At 35.8% G+C, this 20,514-nt stretch overlaps 1 protein-coding gene across 1 annotated transcript in view; it reads right to left on the bottom strand.

Moving 5' to 3' along the window:
* The window catches only part of LOC149578586 (callose synthase 3-like), a 111,047-nt gene that overhangs the window by 20,987 nt on the left and 69,546 nt on the right, over positions 1–20,514 (bottom strand). Inside the window, exons 34-36 of the mRNA XM_089830012.1 lie at positions 7,827–7,946; positions 7,634–7,749; positions 7,309–7,392 (exon numbers count right to left, since the gene is read on the bottom strand). Coding sequence (XP_089686138.1) covers positions 7,309–7,392; positions 7,634–7,749; positions 7,827–7,946 — 320 coding nt within the window. The remainder of the gene's footprint in view (positions 1–7,308; positions 7,393–7,633; positions 7,750–7,826; positions 7,947–20,514) is intronic.

The following is a 20,514-nucleotide window of genomic DNA, read 5'->3' as shown; positions in this document are numbered from 1 at the left end:
TCTCAGAGAAATGCACTACAAGGGCAAACACCTCAATTTCTCGCAAATAAATGCACTACAAGAGTAGACACCTCAAATTTCTCTGTCTTCAAGAAAAATGCTACAAGGGCTTATACCTTAAGTTTCTCTAACAAAGAAGAATGCATTAACAAAGATTGCACCTCAAACTTATACCTCAGAAAGAAGAATTTATTAGGAAGGGATTGCACCTCAAGCTTCTCCCTCAAAGAGAATAATTCACTAACAAGAGATCACACCTCAAACTTCTCCCTCACAGAGAAGAATTCATTAGAGTACATCTCAAGGAATTATTAGGCGGGGGAGGGTGGGGGCTGAATCAATAATCCTCCTATTTTAAAGTTAAATCACTACTTATAAAACTAACCAACCAATATCAGTTTCAACATCTATTCATTTACTCATCCATTCATGTTAACTTGTGAAACTTAACCATAAAACAATTTATAAAACCATCTATAAAACAAATTATAAAACCATTTACACAACACAATAACAAAAGATTTTAATTTTGAAAACCCTTGGTTATAGGGAAAAACCACAGCTGAAATTGATACCCACAAGTATTTTGCACTCTTCTGAAATGTGTCATGTTAAAGGCTTGGGTTTGTTAGTTGCTTACAATAATGTTCGGTTAAGAATAGACCTTGTTAGGAGTCACCTAATCAAGGGATTTATCTCTAGCCCTATTAGGAGTTTTACCCTATTAGGATTAACCTCGTGAAAAGATTTTCTAACTCAAATTAATGAGCCACCTGGTTAAAGGAATTGACTTCAGATCTTGCTAAAGATCCTTCCCACCCTGTTAAAAGTGACCTTGTCAGAGGCTTTTAACTTGCCAATCTGTTAGGATTAATCAATAATCCACCTACTTAAAACTTAAATCGCTACTTATCTAGCTGATCAACCAATATCAGATTTAATATCTATTCATCTATCCATTCATTCATGTTAACTTGTGAAACTTAACCATATAACCATCTACACAAGTAACACAAGATTTTTATCATAGAAACCCTTGGTTAGAAGGAAAAACAACAATGGAAATCGATGCCCACAAGTATTTTGCACTCTTCTAAAATTTATCCTGTTAAAGACTTCGCCTTGTTAGTTGCTTACAATAATGTTTGATTAAGAACAAACCCAGTTAGGAGTCACCTGATTAAGGGATTTACCTCTAGGCCTAATAGGAGCTCTAGCATGTTAGGAGTAACCTTGTGAAACGATTTTCTAACTCAAATTAATGAGCCACCTAGTTAAAGGAATTAACTTCAGATCCTGCTAAAGATCCTTCTCACCCTGTTAAAAGTGACCTTGTTAGAGGCTTTTAACTTGTCAACCTTTTAGGATTAATCAACAATCCACCTACTTTAAACTTAAATCACTACTAATCAAACTAGGCAACCAATATTAGATTTAACATCTATTCATTTACCCATCCATTCATATTAACTAGTAAGACTTAACCATAAAACAACTCATAAAACCATCTGATGGAGCCCGAATTTTTGCAAAGGATTATATTCTCCATTTGAGAGATAATGTTGGAATCAAAGGCTTAAACCAGTATTTTGGAATTAGACGTGGTGTATTTCTGAAAGCATACACATGAATAAGAAGAGTAATAAGTATAATGGCCCAAGTGTAGATTTATTTTGATGGAAGGCAACCATAGAACATCAATACAAAGAAAGTCAAGAAGAAGTTAGACTACGCTAGTAGCAGAAATATCATAGAACTAGAAATAAAGAAATTGCTTCATATGTGCGCAGTGGATATGACAGCAAGCAGGATATCATGAACAACCCATGGATAGCAAGGATAAATGTTTTACTGTTGCATTGGCTTCCATTTTTCTAACCTGAATGCAGATAGAAGTTCACTTGGTAAAGCTCCTTCTATGTTTCCTGTTCTAGAGACATGTCACACTAAAATATTTTGTCCCTACTCTCTTAGATTCATTAGGTATGAGTCCCTACTCATTAGGTATGAGTGGCTCAAATCATTTACCTCAGCATGTGAGTGCACTATAACAGAGATGAAATGACAGCGTCAACATTTGAAGATAATGTCTTACAGTTATGATGACAAACACAGATGCGAATCCACTTCAAGAACCCCTTCATGTACTTCACCAAGACTTTCTATTTCTCCTTGTGCAATTCTTTCAAACAATGGGTATGAAGAGAATGCAAATACCAAGACAAAGCCCCAAATTGAAGACATTGGCAACAACCCTAAAGGAGTCAATTTTAATTCAAAGCTCCAATAGTTTGAGCATATGCAATGGGAGTAGCATCAAATATTAAAAAGATGACAGCTGTGAGACTGAAGGAGAATACATTGAAATGGAATGTCAATATGAAAGCACTTCATTGATTCTGTCAAGAATAAATCAATTCTCCCTACACATCAATACTAGGGTGATGTCTAGAGCAATATTTGTGAGAATTACAATGAAAACGTTGAGATGTCGAGTGAACCATAAATCTGGGTATCACTAAAGTAAAACTCGAACTTTAACGGAATGGAAAGCAAAGGAGGATATGTTTGAATCACCATCTGTGTGCCTGCAAAAATAAGTTGAAAACAACGAAACAACACTATATACCTTCACAAATACAATATACGTACAGCTACATATGGAGTCGACTGTGTACACCTGGATATGCTCGGTCGAAGTGAAGTTAGAGATGATTTCGAAAGGTCATGCTGAAGGAAGAGATGATTTGCACGATGAATAGGCATAATATAAAGTTACGATTAAAATTTTGTGTAATATGATACTTTTTATTTGTCGGCAAAGCGGTGAATCTAGGATTCATGATGGGAGAAATAAATTATAAAATATTCATCTTCTTCAAAGTTATAACTATGGAGATGCCATCAATAATTAAAAGGACCCGAGGATATATTAAAGTACTTATAATAATAAAAGACTAAAAGGTGCTATTACTAAAGGTTTGTTTAATTAGGAAAATATTACTCAAAAGAAAAGTTGTATCCTTTCATAAATGAAGGGGCACTTCTATTTTCAATATATAAATAGGAGTTGTTTTATTCAAAAAGAGGACATATTCGAACAATTACATTCATATTCAGAAGAAATTATTTTATATTACTTGTACGGAGGGATAAGGAGTTTAAGATGATTTTGTAATATAAATTCCATTATTTTATTTTAATAATAAAATAAAATGTGTTTTGTTTATTCTTAAAGGTGTGGAGATTTAAACTGGAGATAAATCATCCTTTGTAATTATTATTTGGAATTCTATATACCATTTTAATATCGGATAAGTGGACAAGGTCATTTAGAATTTTAAATTTGATTATCACAAGTATTGTGAAATATTAAATCATTTCCGTATCTATGTCTAGTTTGTCTCCCTACCAAAGGAGTTAAAGCTCAATCTAGACTAATTTAAGATTGCGTAATATTTGGTCTGTCGCATCTTGATGATTTAATTGTTAGCAGTATAAGTGGATAAGAACTTTATGAAGTTGTAAGTGAAAATTCATTGAAGTTGACTCTATTGCCCAAATGAGCAGAGACACTGGTCTTTTTATTATTGAAGTCAGAAAATCTATATCTTCCTACAAGCATCAAATCTATTATTAACAAACCTTATACAAAACATTCAATTCAAATACTTAGCATCTAGTTTTCATTTTAATTGAGTTCGAGGACCTTGCCAGCTGGAGAACTCCAAAGCTTAAATTCTCTTTAGAAAGCCAGGTGATCAAGTTTGAGGAGAAGGTCTACCCACCTAGGTGTAGCGAAGCTTGAAGTGCAGGGGAATCGAGAAATATTCCCATTCTTTGGCCAAAACTGATCAAGAAGTCCTGTCAAAGAAGTGGTAGGCTCTTGGATTTCCAATCTGTGGTTTTGGGAACCAACACCATCCACACAAGTAACACAATAACACAAGATTTTTATCATGGAAACCCTTGGTTAGAAGGAAAAACCACTGACAGAATTAATACCCACAAGTATGTTGCACTCTTTCGAATTGTGCCATGTTAATGGCCTGGCCCAGTTAGTTTCTTACAATAATGTTCAGTTAAGAACATACCCTATTCGGAGTCACCCAATTAAGGGATTTACCTCTAGCCCTATTAGGAGCTTTACCCTATTAGGAGTAACCATGTGAAAGGATTTTCTAACTTATATTAATGAGCCACCCAATTAAAGGAATTAACTTCAAATCTTGCTAAAGATCCTTCTCACCCTATTAGAAGTGACCTTGTCAAAGGCTTTTAACTTGTCAACCTATTAGGATTAACCAAGTAGAATGATCTAAGAAATAACACTTCACAATTGCTTGAACAAATCCTTTTTAGTTCACCATCAACATTTCAGTTACCATCTTGATCGTACAACACTGATCTCTATCATTGATACTTTGACACTTCCAAAATAACATTCTACCATATACCTATACTTTTCATCATTACGTATCCCTAACCCTAAATGTGTTACCTGTGAAATCCATCTACGTGTGACTAAAATGTATTACCTAACCCACAATCAACAACTTGATTTGTACATCGATTCAAAACCAATCATTTATCCTTTTCACTTTTTACAATGAACAAACACAGCTCTGAGAAATTCCATCACAATCTACAATGTATCATCGATCCATCAAATATCTTTTGCTTCCACATCATCAACCAATTCACCAACTTGAAAGATGTATAGGAAACGACCTACATGTTACCAGTTCAAGAACAAACTTTGTCACACCCCTTTTTATTTGACACTTTGATGCTTACACCTTTATAAATGGATGATTACAATGGTATTGTTGTCCTAAATGGTTTTTTGTACTACAATGATACAGTGGTATAGTTTTTGTTCCCTTGGCGGTATATGTGGACTAATTGTGGTTTTGCAGACTATGCCCTAAGTTGATTCCGGTCTCAAAATGTACTATATCTCTAACTCAAAACTCAATTTGTTTAAATATTACAACTTAATTATGATCAAAAAGCTAAATTGATGATTGTTAGCAAGAATGCTCAAAGAGATAATAGTGATGTTTTATATATATACATATATGTCTTTCCTTTTTTGTAAGTTGTTAGCAAGGTTTAACCACATATTTGGACTTGGATGCAAGAAGAACATAACGCAGACCCGAAGGAGGAGGAGGTATCACTAGGAACAGGGATGTAGGATGATCAAGTACAAAACTTGGAATTTGCAAGACCTGACAATCACACCTAGATAATCACACCTAGATAGCCAAGTGACTTAAAACTAAGGAAGTCACCATTTCACTGTATCCTGATCTACGACCACTATTAACTTAGTGAATTTCAATCAACTTAGAAAGATTGAAAACAATGCATACCCACCTTATTTTATTCATGTCAATCCATCAGTCAGAAGAATATTCTCATTTGAATTAATTATATTTAAATGAGATAAAGTCGTCATATAGTGAAAATATTAATTAACCCCATCAACCTCCGCCAACTTGGTTAGACCCTTGCGCTACCACATCTTGGAACTATTTTCTCATACGCCCTCCTTCTCATCCTAACACATATTGATCTTTGGTACCCACTCCAACTTTAACATTAGACTTATAGGCAAACATCTTATATTATGACCCAAGATATAATAATTGGAAATAGGGAAATAATGGAAAGGGGAAAACATTAGAGAACTGCTGTCAACGTCTTAATCGAGGTAGTTGGCAACGAGAAAAGCCACACCATTCTTTGGACAGCCAAGATCATTAGGGATCCTCAATCATTCGTGGAAGGAGTTAGAAAAACATATGTGCGAGTGCATTCGAAAGTCACCACCTCGGACGTAGAGGAGTTGGTTAGTCATTCTTCCTTGGTGCATCAGCTCTGATAGAGACAAATGGTAGAGAGAAACACAGGACATAGCTGGAGTAACAAGAGAAGAAACATAAGGAAAGGCCATCACAATCTAGAGAAGTCACACACAACCTTTCAGGAAAGTCACGTAACCAGAGCTCTCAATCTAGAGTGAATGAAACTCCTTGCACTATAGGCACCATTAAATGAAGATTGTATTTTGCGTTTCTTTCTAAGCTTCTACATATGTAATGTGTTTGAAAATAACAGTAAGGACTGATCGTAAATCTGCTTACTTCAAAGGAATGACCTTTTGATTCTCATAACTACGTTGCATGTCTTGGCTCCTTGAGTCGTTTAGACCACTGTTAGTTGCAACTCGACTGAGTACCTTCAATCTTTAGGAGAGACTAAAACATCATTCTGAAAAGAAATACCAAAACTATAAAAGAAAAGATTCAAGAACGAGAACCCGGTAACCAGAACTCAGTAGTCGGGTAGGGAACCAAACGATGGCTAATTCCAGATTTGTGAACAAGGTTTTCCCCCTTACAAGGAAGGAAGCGTCATTTCTTGAATGAGTTTCTTACACTATGCTTCTCTTAAGTCTAATAACAGATCAAACGCATTCTTTGAACTTTGTTAAAAGCAGTAAAATTAAGAAAATAGGTATGGTGAGTGGAAAGCAACATGTGTTTATCTGAATGAAAGGCCCAACACATGAAGAGTTTCAATTTTATCCTATCAACTTTTTCTCAATTAAATCCCAAGAAATTGAATTACATAAATACTTCGGTTTGCCAAGTCAATTACAATCTTGACAAATGCAAATGTAATACCCCACATAGAGCTACTGATTTTGAGCCAAGTGATGAAAACTCCTATCTACCACAGTTACTGAATTTGCATGCATTTTTTTTGTTGCCATGCATATCATAATCTATGACTTTTGTACACCATATTTATATTATTAGAAATGTATTTTCCTTGAACACAAATCTACTTTTGTATATTTTGATCAATGTAAATTTGTCCATATGAGCAAAGTAGCTTCTAAGTTCTAATTGATTAGTTTAATGTATTTTAAGTTAATTGATTTTAGAGTATATAATTAAAACTTTTTGATTTTGTTGTTTCTGAATTTGCCAAATCTTCTACTTCTTGTGGAAGAAAACAAAATTAAAAATGTCTTGTAGTTCATGTTTTTCAAATTTTCTACCTTTCACCATTTTTCTAGCGCTTATTGTCTCGGTGTATCAGTCTTGTTGAGTATGACAGAAGTCTAGGTTTCATCATAATGAGTATGGTCAAGTAGTTTTCCACTAGTTAATGTAATGTACATAAACTATGAAATTGTTATCTGCCCAAAGATATTAAGAAAGCAAGAAGACAATTTTATGCAAACACATACATATGTAGAGAGAGAGAGAGAGAGAGAGAGAGAGAGATTACTTGAGTGGGTTTGCAAGTAATCGTTGTCCAATTGTGACAAAGCTAGTCTCTTGATTTGACATAAACCAAGCAAGTGATGAAACACTGCATCAACACAAAAAGAGAGCATCAAGTTTCATATTCTGAAGAAAATCAATCTGAAATCTCTGCTTGCTTTGTTTGTGCATCCTTTCAGACAGTCAAACAATGCATATTTGTATTGAGATCTCAATATCTGGTACGAAAAGTCTAAAAGGTTTCAACTATCAAATATAAATGAACTTTTTTCTCTTTGAGACCTGTTTTAGCTTCAGCACATAAAACAAATAGTGATCCTACAGCTCACCTGCCAGTAAATATATGTTCTCTAAGACCAAGTATTGTTGGTCGTCGTACACCATGATGTTTAAGCAATTCTTCCAACAGGTTTCTCATTTTATAAGCTTCTTCTAGATAGTTGTCCTGTCATACCCAGGATATAAGTTGAGCACCATACAAAATATCATTCTGTAAGTAATGGAATTTCAAATTATATATACCTGGTTCATATCAATCGTTTGAAGAGCTTCACCACGAGTGAAGACAATGGCATGGTTCTGGTTCTCTGGCTTTCCCTCACCAATGTTAGCTGGCCCAGGCAGCCTAATACGGTATATTTGCTGTACACAAAACAAATTATTTGCCAGAAATGTTACTAAACTGTATTGTTTAGTGTTCAAAGATAAGATTCATCTGTACCAATACATATCTTGATTTACCTATGTTTTAAATTTTAATAGATGAAAACAATGGACTGGTTGTTCAGCAGCAATCTTTATGCATGAAAGCACTAAACTACCCAGTATCTCCAATAGCAGATTCTCTCCAAATTATGTACTATCTGGCAGATGTTAACATCGCACTAACAACAACTCATACTCATTTGCATCTAGCTCTATGTTCCCCCAAGTTTCCGGTACGGGGACGGCGGGACGGGTTTCCGGGACGGCAAATTTTTTTGTCGATTTTGGGGACGGCAAACAGGGACGGCTATATATATACAGGAAAATTTTTAAATATACATTGAAATTTGCAAATATACATGTCATTCAAATGAGCATGTCATTTAAACATTATAGATTCTATAACCATAACATACAACATTTGAATGCCACCTAGGAAATAATATCCGATTTTAGTACCCAATTGTCAAAATGCATATCAATATCAGTGAACACTGAACAATGAACATTAACAATTGTCAATATCATAATGTCATAATGATAAACATGATAAATTTGAAAATCAAAATCAAAATATGCCCAAAGCTATAGGCCCAAAGGGTAGAGGGCTGCCATAAAGTAATAAGTATCAATGTATCATAATCATGTTCATGTTCAACATAAAAAACAAAAAATAGAAAAATGAAGCAGCCTGCTACTCCTATTCTGCCTCTACTGCCTTTTAGGGTATTTGGAGGGGTGGGGCCAACCTGGCCAACCAAGTTTGAGGCTTAAAAATATTTTTTTATGTTAAACTATTTTAATTTTATGCAAACAAAAAAGGGGGACGGCCAGCCGTACCGGGTACGGCTGGTCGTCCCCCTTTTTCCCTCTACCGTACCCAAGTTTCTGAGACGTCCCTTGCATTTTTTCACTTTTTGGGGACGGCTGGGGGACATCCCCTACCCGTCCCCCCGTCCCCGAAACGCCAAGTCTTAGGCCAGGTATGCGTCCCCGGGGAACATAGATCTAGCTTCTATACAATACAGTATTTATTGCATGTGCAAACCAAGACCTCATCATATAACCATTTTCTGCAATGTTACCAAGATCTACTTCCCAAAAGAAAATAATAAACTCCAAAAACACTAAGAAGTCGGATTCGTCCCCTTTTGCCCGGATTCGGGTCCGGGTCCGCATGGGTCCAGATTTGCCCCTGGGTTCACTGCGAGTCCTGACACAGTCCTTAGTTTGGACTGTGGGTTCATCCAGATCTTTGCTGGAGGGAACCTACAGTGAACCCGGTGCTAAAACAACTTTAAAGAGTGTGTTTTTTAAATTGTTTTCTTATGTAACTCTAAAAGGAACTTAATAAAAAACATTTCACTCATCTAATCTCTTACATTGAGGAGGATGATGATATAGCTGCATATGGGACTAGTGGAACCAGTTTGGGTTCCAATGATGAGGATCTAGATATAGTTGCAGTTGGGGATGAAGCCATTGATCCCTCATTTTATGATAATCTATTTGACCCTTGAAGGGCATTTGATACTATGATCATTGATAAACTACTAAACACTTGTCATCTATCCTAATGTTATAAACTTTATTATTTGATGAACTAGTCTTTGTTTTGCAATTTAGTAATTCGATATATTATTTGATGAACTAGTCTATGTTTTGCTATTTCATTTTGCAATTTAGTATTCAATGTATAATTTTCTTTACAATCATGAAGATAGATTAATGAGCGAGTATTTAATGTTTATCGTTGACATTTGGCATTGATCAATGATCAAGCAACAATTGTTCATATTGTGAAATGACTTTGTTTTGCAACTATGCATGTTTCTCTTGTGTGTGTGTGTGTGTGTGTGTGTGTACTCACGAACCCACCCACGAACCTGAACCTAGAACCCGAATCCGTCCCAAAACCCGAATCAGCAACTTAGCTGAAAAACATTATAGGTTGTTTTAATAATAGAATTAGATGTTTTAAGTCCAGAACCTTGTCTTCAATTACTCTCCAATTTTATTACTGTTGTTGAGCATCCTCCCAAATATTCACCTCATTGCTAAACACGAAAGGACTTCTCCTGGCATAGTGTTATTTATTGGCATAGTTACTCTGCCCTGGGGAACGGAGAACAAGTTTCCAGGCAGGGGAGACAAAAGGGCCTCAATTTGGGGGCGGTTGCAGGGGACAAAAGCGGGGGGTGTGTAATTGTACACTATATACTATACATGTGGTACTTAAATGCTAGTAATGAAAGTATGTAGAACAATATAAGACATAAAGATGTAAAGTACTAATTTACTAAAATTTAAATACATTAGTCTTGAACATTGAACATTGAACATTGAACATTTAACACTAAATATTAAAATTGTAAATACAGGAATGAGCAAATGAAAGAGTTCTAACTTCTATTACATAAATATTAAATAATAATAGTCATAGGTATCAAAAGTATATCTCATCATAAAGATGATTACATTGAGCAACATGATATGATATTCAATATGCCCAATAGAATATTAAAACATGTTTATTTTTTTTAAACAAACTTTATTTTGTTTTGGTTGGATAGGGCATACCCTGTCGTCCCCTAAAGGGGTTAGGGAACTTGTTTCTGTCCCCCCATCTCTTCAAGGGACTTGTTCTTGTCCCCCCGTTCCCATAGGAGACGCAAGCATTTCCCAAGCAAGACAAAGGCCCAATGGTGGCGCTACTGGGGACGTGGGAACATCATCGCCCTATCCCGGATGTGTCCCCATCTTGGAGACGCCAAGAAAGAAAGGCAGGGATGCGTCCCCATTGTTAAGCTATGATAGCGTTAGCTAGAATAATTACATCTCTCCAGATCTGGGCTACAATTCAGTAATAATATTCAGACATTGCAATCACTTTAAGAATTGCATTAATTCATATTATCTTGACTATCACTTGCAAGCAAAGCACATATATAGATCGGTATCCATCAAATCTGAAAATAAGTCTACCATAACAAGTCTAATCATAAGTTTAACACTCATTTACGTGGTATCAGAGCCAAGTTAAGAAAATCAAAGTTAAAACATGAGAAATCATACTACCTACTTTGATAAGTATAGTCACACTTCCACCACTCAAATGACCAACGAAATCAGATTTGAGGATCACCTTGAAGGTGAAAACAACTTCATAGCATGGAAATTGAGAATCATGATGATATTAGAAGAGAAAAAAGTAGATTCATATATAAAAGATAAAATGACAAGCTAAGGATAAGCCAAAACAATCTCAATGGATTGAATATAACAAGAAAGCTATGAAATTGATAGTGGATTTGTTAGAGACCAATACCTGTACTAGCAAAACAAACAACTGCATACCTCATGTTTCATTTGTCAACCATTGGGTATGAAAAGAATTATACCTAATAGCCTTAGATGGCCTACCAAACTCATGGGAATCATTCAAACAAGGCATAAGTGCAAGGTCAAAACTCCCAAAGTTAGACCGTCTAAGATCTAACTGCCTACAAGAAGAAGCTAGGCAATTACCAAAAAGAATCAAACAAAAATCCATAAATGAAGACATCAATGTTCTACAAACCTTCATAAGAAAGGAAAGAACTTCAAAAGGAAGAAGAATTGTAATGGAAAAGGTTCATTCAGACAAAGAAAAGATACTTCCCAAGTTCAATGTTTCAAATGTGATCAATATTGTCACTATGCCGCCAAATCCCTGATAGAATTAAGAAACAAGCATCCTATGTTGAAGTTAGAAAAACAAATAAAGAAATGGATTCTGAGAAATTCTTGTTCTATGCACCACTATCAAATCGTGTATCAAATAAATTCAATGCTTGGGTGATTGATTGTGGGTCATCTAGACATATCACAGGATCCCGAGAATATCTTGATACTATGGTTGAAGAGACTGAGGAAGAGGTGACTATTGGAGATGATTCTGCACATCCTGTAAGAGGAATGGGAACCTGTAACATCAAATTAGAATCAGGCATCACTATCTAACTTCAAGATGTACTGTTTGTACTGGGAATCAGAAGAAATCTAGTTTCAATATCTGCCCTATAAGATAATGGGTACGCAATCTCATTCATTAATGGGAAAGTTCTGGCATGGCCAAAGAACGCTACATTTAAGCCAAAACTATAAGTGAAAGACAAGGATGCCTATACAAACTCTGCACTAAGACCAAATAAACACTCATTCATGAAACTCACGACTCCAACGAGATCTGGCATAGAATATTAGGCCATACACTTCCGTGCCTTAACCTCCATGGAGAAATTAGTAACAAGAGTACCCAAACAAAACCCTACCCATAATGGGATGTGTAAAGGGTGTGCTTTAGGGAAAAATACTAAGGGATTATTTCAAAATAGTTTGAGCAAAACCAAACATGTATTGGAACTAATCTACTCAGACTTATGTGGACCTATGTCTACTCCTCTATGGGAGGTTCTCTCTACTACATGATCTTTGTGGATGATTTATCCAGAACGACCTAGATCTACTTCCTAGGGTGTAAAGAGTCTAAAGAGATCCTTAAAAGATTCAAAAAAATTCAAAACCCTAACAAAAAACTTATCTGGGAAGAAAATTAAAACTCTAAGGACCAACAACGGGAAAGAGTATACTTCAGAAATCTTCTAAGAGTTTTTTGTTAATGTTGGGATTAAGAGGGAGCTTATTGTACCCTATAATCTTCAAAAAAATTGGATAGCAAAGAGGAAAAATAGAACTATTATGGAGGCTGCAAAATAAATGATGTATAATCAAAACCTTGATACTTCATTTTGGACAGAAGCTTCAAGAACAACCATCTACATACAAAATAGATGTCCCCATTCACATCTTGATAATTAAACACCAGAAGAGGCTTCAAGAATTCACATGTACGTAAAGAGAAAAGGACAAAATTAGAACCTTCTGGGAGAAAAGGGATTTTTGTAGATTAAATGTAATCAAAGAAATGAAGTGTCTTCATCTACGTAATCCTCATAATGGGAAGACATTATAGTTGCAAGATTAAATGCAAAAAATAAAAAATAAAGAAAGAAGTTACCTTATTTTGGAATACTTCTATTATCTGAAAGTTGATTGTTACAGGATAACCAGTAAATAAAATAATACATAAGAAAGATGGACCTATCATTATTTTGTACATCTTTTTACCCAGAATCATTCACATTAGAATGAATTTTAAAGGAAAATGAGCTCACATGCAAGAATGATGGAGAGATATTCTTAATGTCTTGTGTTCTATGCTTTAGTTGGCAAAACAGTTCTTGCAAATTCTGAAACGTAGATACTGTATCAGACTAGTAATCTATAGGAAGTAATGGTAGACATGTTGTCCTGGTTTTCTAAAAGTTCTAGTAAACACTAGGGAATAATTGTGAAAGGTGATTGGAACTAAAGTAAAACCTTTAGTTGTTCAATATGCCACTGTCTACAGTTGCTAGTCACTAAACTACATCATAACTAGAAGATAATAATACTGTCATCCTTCTAAAGAAATGAGGTGAGAAGACACAGTGAATGATTCTTGTTCTATTTGAAAAATATTCTCAAAATTGTTGTGAGAACTCAATTTAATGAAAATGAAACTTCTCCAAGAGCCATTTAGCATGGACCGGCACAACGTGAGCAAGCAGCTCCAGCACATGTGTTCCTTAGGATCAGATGAGGACCCTAATGGAGTACATGGGCTTGAGAGGTAACACTGTAGATCCATGTTGAATGGATCACATGCCTATAATTGGCTCAAATCTATCAATGCAAATGACTCAAGAACCAAGATAAAATGTCAGTGTTTATATGCAAGACAAATGTGTCAGATCATATAGAGAACAAAGATGAATAACCTGTGTATCTCTCAATCTTACCGTTAACTTACTGTGTCTCTAGGGGTGCAAGTCGGATAGGGTGAGAATTGGGCAACATGATAATCATGTAGAATGAATCCTTGGCTAGGGTGTACTACCAATGTGTTAGTGCTTGTTAATTTTAAGATACTGGATACAATCCTAGTCAGGAGTCAACCAAGATAGCAGTAGCTATAGGGCGTGACTAACAATGATTCTAGGGTCTTGTACCAAATCACACATGACTCTTCATAACCATAATCCATCCCTTGCGGAGGGTCGGGCCCACTTCGAGTAGGAAGTGACCAGGGGAGGATCAAGTTACCATCCATGGTTGGGTGGCTAAATGCCTCAGCAATATCTTTTCCCCCTGTATTGCTGATTGTAATAGACAACATCAAATGTACTTTCCAGATGTTAGGTGAACTGTAAGTTTCCTCCCTTGCTCTTTCTTATATGATGTTAGTTGCAGATGTAGATCAGATTTACTTTAATGCAAAGGTGATTCAGTACGTTTTGGAGATTATTGTTTTTATTTTAAGTATGTTAAAATGATTTTCTTTGTACATAGAATAAAAATTATTCTTTTTCAAGCATTTCTATTTGAAAATTCTTTGTAAATTAGTTGTTACTCTGTGTTAGACAAATGTGCTTATTATACACATTGCAATAAATAAAATGAGAAATTCTCTTATCTGCAACCTCTCTTGCCTTACTCTTGAAAGCTTTTCAAAATGTCTCTCTTTTACAAGAATAAAAGAGATGTTGGCATGGGCTAGTCAATTGTGTTAAGCGACCAACAGGTTTCTATGATCCTTTCTTAGAAAGAGAATGGGCTCTTAACTTTGCTTCACTACATACCATGCTAACATTTTCTTGCTCTTTGAATACCAGTAATTGTTGCTTTGGCAACACTATAAATTTGGCTCTAGACAAACTCTTATTCCTGAGCAAGGAAAAGCATACAAGTTAGCTTTCACTCGACCAAGCAAGCTCTTATATTCATTATCACATTGACTACAATGCAAATGATAACCTCCACTACTAGGACGATGTTAAATAATGTTTGTATATCTCCAAAGACTGACACTACATCCATTATAAACAAGCTCTCTGCATGCGGGGCAACTACTAAACTAGAGCTACCAACCATTTTGTATGAATACAACAAAACAAAACAAAAAATCAAATTTCCAACCATAAAACTATTTGTTTTTTTATAATGTCACAATCCCTATATTATGGATAAAAGGTTATAAAAACAAAATTGTAAAGTTTTGAAAATTATAAACTTCACTCTACTTTGATAGGTAAATCTTCCTCATGTAGCTCTCTCTCTTATTGGTGTAGGTCATTTACAACTATAGCATTTATCTTTGAAGAAACTATGGTGATATTCAAAAATCAATAGTGACATCTTGGAGGCCAAAACTAAAGTTTTGCTCATTTGTGTTTGTGATGACTCATGGGACAAAATAGATTATATACCCTTACTTTAAAGAAAAATTAGGACTAGAGAGAGGTTTTTGTAACACCCTACCAGTGAACCCAAAAGAAATTAACCTAAAGTTTCACTAAGTTTGCCAAACATAAAGTAAAACATACAAGTACACCATACACATGCAAGTATGGGGTAAGTAACTATAGAAACTGCATATAAATCATCCATCTAACTATCATCATGAAATAACTGAAATCACTATATGAATACATGTATCATCATCAAAAGAAGAACCATGAACGCATTAAATAACTGAGTATCAAATAGCTCATCAAATATATCAACTGAGTCTGGAATAACATCTAATCAAATCCGGTAACCAAGTACCTCTAATCATAAAACATAACCATAAAACTGGCCTAAAAGAATTCGGCAATATAACATGAAAAGTGAACTAGGGGTAGGCATTACATCCACCTCCCCTAGACTTAGGCTTACTCCTGGAAGCCTACAAACAAGATAAAGCTTAAGCACTCAATGTGTAGGTCTCATTGGACCCTTTCCCCTTGTAGGAGGATAAGACTCCACTAGAAACACCCTCTGAGATCTACCCATATCTCCAACCGTGAGTTCTGACGTTGTAGGTCTCTAATCCGAGAACTATGGTTTCCATTGGGTTGCGCTTATTGCATTGAGAGTACTTAGAATCCCTGGAGTGTGAACCACCGCCCCCACTCCATGCTAGAGGATAAGATCCTCCTTGTTGCTGTTGTTGATTGCCTCCAGAAGGAGGCTTCCTACTACTACCCGCTCCTTGATTACCTTTGGATCCCGATGCTGCAGGTGCTCCCACAAAACCATCATGTCCCAAGGTGATGTTTTTCTATACAAGGATAGCCTGATGTACCGCATCCTTGAGGGTTTTAGGTTGGAAAACCTTTACACCCCCAATGAGATGGTTGTTCAAACCCCGAATTAAGTGTTGAACCATCAACGGTGAACTGTCACTAGTTCCTGCGTAAGGCATGAGCTAGTAGAATTTCTGCTCATACTCTGTCATAGTCATAGTATACTGACTCAGATTATGGAACTCATCGGCCCTCTACAGGTGTCATTCCTCTAGTAGGAAGCAGAAGTTCTCAAGGAACAACTCCCATGTAACAGTGTTCATGTTCACACCCAGTTTCTTTTCTTCAATGTTCCACCATGTAGCCCCGAAGAGCTCTAGGTGGGCGATGGCATACCTCGCTTTGACATTAAAGTCAAAGTTTGCATTGCAAAACATCTATTTAATGCAATTAACCACTGCTCTGCCACATATCCTATACCAACCCCGTTGAAAGGTTTGATCTTGGACCTCTGTAGGTCCTTCATCTAAGTGGCCTTAGTCGATCTCTAACTATCACCGTGGAGGTCTCTCCTAGGACTCCTGGATCTCTGCCTCTCCTCATTCCCAGCATGATGTGATTCATCTTTATCAACAACCCTGGGAGGAGGTAGACACTCTAAGATCATCCTCGTCATCTGTCTCGAATTAGTCTCCTTTGAGTCATCACGCTCTTCTCTATGGCTCTCCTCCCTATTTTCCTCATGACAAGGACTCTCTCTATGAGTCGAAAGAGGACTATCATGTCTAACTCTCCCACGACCCCTACCTCTGCCTGCACTACGACCCCTAACAACGGATCTAGTCTCAGACACCATCCTCCAACACCCAAGAAAGAACAACAAAACACACATAAGTCAACAAAGACATACCACCTTAAAGCACAATTATAAGAAAACATGTCTAAAATCCAACTCAAGAGTTATTTCAAGTTTTGCCTTTTTCTATGTTTCAAGTAATCGGATTAGAAGTTCAAAGTGTTCAAGTTGTGATAGATACATAAAATTGTTTAAGTTTCGTTTCAATTTAACTAGTTGTCATCTAGTGGCGTTCCAATATACCCAGAGCTCCCGATGTAGAAACTCGGGCTCTGGTACTAGAGGTAATGCCCCGCTACGGAACCCAAACGAAATTAACCTAAAGTTTCACTAAATTTGTCAAACGTAAAGTAAAACATACAAGTACACCATACACATGCAAGTATGGGGTAAGTAACCATAGAAAATGCATATAAATCATCCATCTAACAATCATCATGAAATAACTGAAAGCACTATATGGACATACATGTATCATCATTAAAAGAATAACCATGAACACATGAAATAACTGAGTATCAAGTAGCTCATCAAATATATCAACTAGGTATGAAATAACATCCAATCAGCAGTACGTTGCTGCAGCTGCCGTGATGTGTGTAGTCACTCGACAGGCCCTAAACGCATGGGCTTTTCTTATTATTTGTTTTTTATATGATAAAATTTATTAAAGAAATTTTATATTATAGTTTGTTTTAATATATATATTAATTAATATTATTATTAGTAATATTAATAATTTAATTATTATATTATTTAATTTAATATTTATTACTAATAATAATTTAATATATAGAAGTATTATTTTATTAATGAGTTTATAAATATATTAATTATTAATTATTATTAAATTATGATAATAATATTCAATTAAATAAATTTGTTAAATAATATATTTTGATCTGTAATGTTCTTTTTTGGGGATATTAGAAATACTAAGAATGGATGTATTTACAATATTAAGTTTGACTTTGTGAGCTAGAAATTTATTATTAGAAGTCAAATTAATATTCCAAGTGGTCACAAGAGGACAAGGAGAGATAAGCAGAAAAACCCAGAAAGGAAGTCGAAGGGTCACTATTGCGAGAATAAAAGGAGAAGAGAACCCTTCCTTTTGGTATGCTTGATTTTATGATTCAGTTCAATTCTCTCTCTTGTGAGAGTTTTCAGAAAGCTTCAGCAATTAGCTAGTTTGAGGACGTAACCCCTCATGCTGGCAAACAGTGGACCCAAACCCATTGTCCCAAGAAACATCAGTTCAGGTGTTTCATACACGCTTACAGGTTCTTATTCTAGCATTCCAGTCTTACTGTTAATCTATATTTAAGATTGGGTTTTTGTACTAGTTATTGTATTGCTGCTGTAAAATGCAATAACATATTTTTAGGAGTTAAAAGAGTTTGTTGGTTTTATCTTACTAGTTTGTAATACATGGTTATATGCTCAACATCTTGGATATTATTATGAAATAACGAGTTATATTCTTGTGGAGAATTCCTCGAGTTAATTATAGCATTATATTCCATTTTGCCTATATCTGAGTTTGAATGCTATATCTGAGAAGAGTTGAATAAATCCCTATTGGAATTTCTACTAGTTTTCCGATTGTGATGGAAACTATCTGCAAAGTTTAATTGTTGATTATATTGTTAAAAGAGAAATTAGCAAATATCCAATTAGGGATATTTCAGTGGTATCAAAGTTTTGCATCCTGCCAGCTTGTGAAACATATTTTCAGGGAATACCACCCTGTTGGGTCTTCTTGGAAGTTTCAATTGCAGTTCGAATTTTAACCTGTTTTGGAAAAAGGTTATATTATCAGCATTTCTTTACATATTATAGGTCTGAAGGTATTTGGAGAGTGAGATTTGTTAAGCTACAAATCATATTGCCATGAAATGCTATGTCATTCAAATATCCAAGAAAAAAGGTTTGATCAAACTTCATTTTGGACTGGGGTTTCGAATTGCTACATGTGGCATCTAAAGTGAATTTGGAGACTCAACCACAAGAAGAGGGAACTAGGTCACTGAAAATAGCCATCTGTACTAGCAATGTACAGGACAACAACGAATATAGGCTATTTTATAAATCCTAATGGTTGCTTTGATGTGACTGGATTTTCCTTAAGGACAAAAACCCTTAAGAAGAAAAGGTGAGTCTGGACGCAAAACTAGCACTCACGTGACACTTTCAGAATTGAGGAATGAAATGATTCATCAATATCCCGAGGTTGTAGATCTAGTACAGAACTGGTGATTAAAGTTATTGAGATTCAGCGCCACGCAGGTCGATATCTACATAAGCTAAGGCTAGGACGGCTAAGAATGGCGACAATTGCATCCATGGCAGTAGATAAACTCTTCAAATGTAAGTGCATTTTCACTCTTTTGTCAATTGTAATATAATACATGGTGTCGAGCGATAACAGTCGGGAGCAGATTTAGGAAGTTGAACAGTGCCATCTACATTCCGCAGAACCACATCTCAAAGCAAGTTATCCGCAGGTGTGTTAATAGTGTGAGGATGGGGTAACACTTACAGATGGCATTGGCTTAGCTCAGATAGCAATTGATTCATAATGCCAGGTAGCTAAACATTGTTATCTTGGAGGAACCTTGGCGCAGTCTCAGACACTCAGTGATACGCTCGCGACAAGGCTCTGAATGTTAGATACAATCCTCTATCAATCTTAATCATTGACGGATTGCTGCTAGTATTCACATTAAGGTGACTGGATGTGAAATATTTGCACAGAATAGTCGTAGGTATTAACCATCTTAGGGAAGCGACTGCGTTGGCATTGGAGGGGCATCAAACTAGGTTTGATATTGAAGTATTGCTACAGTCGTAAGAAAGGTATCGACTGAACCGAAAACTTCTGCCTCCACGAAGGTGCGAACAGGTTGGTGATTGACGAGTGCTGGAAAAGACAAATAACCGAAAGGGAATGATTCCTATGGTAACGTATTGGGCATAACGGCAAGTGTAAGGAACTTCAGTTGGTTTAAACCGCTATGCCAAGTGTATAACCAATTCGGAAAACAATTGTCTCTAAGCTCTGACCTCCATGTCGGGCTTGTGATGACATGGCTTTGAGCCCCTTTTGACATCTGTAGTGCCTCAAGTTTTGATAGACATGGCTTATCTAGAAGCTTGAAGAGATTAATTCATCCTTGCATTGGCGACAAGAATGGAAGTTGATTATCTAGCGAGAAACTGAAGAAGCTTTGAACTAAAGGCATTTAGTTCGAATTTGAGCATTGGTGTTATCCGCGGGTTTCTCATCATAAACATCGAATGTGGGCTTTAGTCTCCTCTAACCACGATACCGACTTTAAACTGTTATGCATTGAGAATTCCGCAAGAATAATATTCTGGACAGTTGACATGAAAAAGAGGATTGTCAGTTTAAAAGGAAATTTATGTCTGTGTATTGGTTCAAATTTAAGATGTTGTGAAATACAGAGACCACACGAAGCCTGTATTAAAATAATTA

Source organism: Cupressus sempervirens, chromosome 1 (genome assembly GCF_028749045.1).
Source record: "Cupressus sempervirens isolate cs-2001-9-10 chromosome 1, ASM2874904v1, whole genome shotgun sequence".
NCBI classification, from domain to species: domain Eukaryota; kingdom Viridiplantae; phylum Streptophyta; class Pinopsida; order Cupressales; family Cupressaceae; genus Cupressus; species Cupressus sempervirens.
Note: the sequence above shows the minus strand (reverse complement) of the source record. Positions and strands in the feature narration are given on the sequence as shown.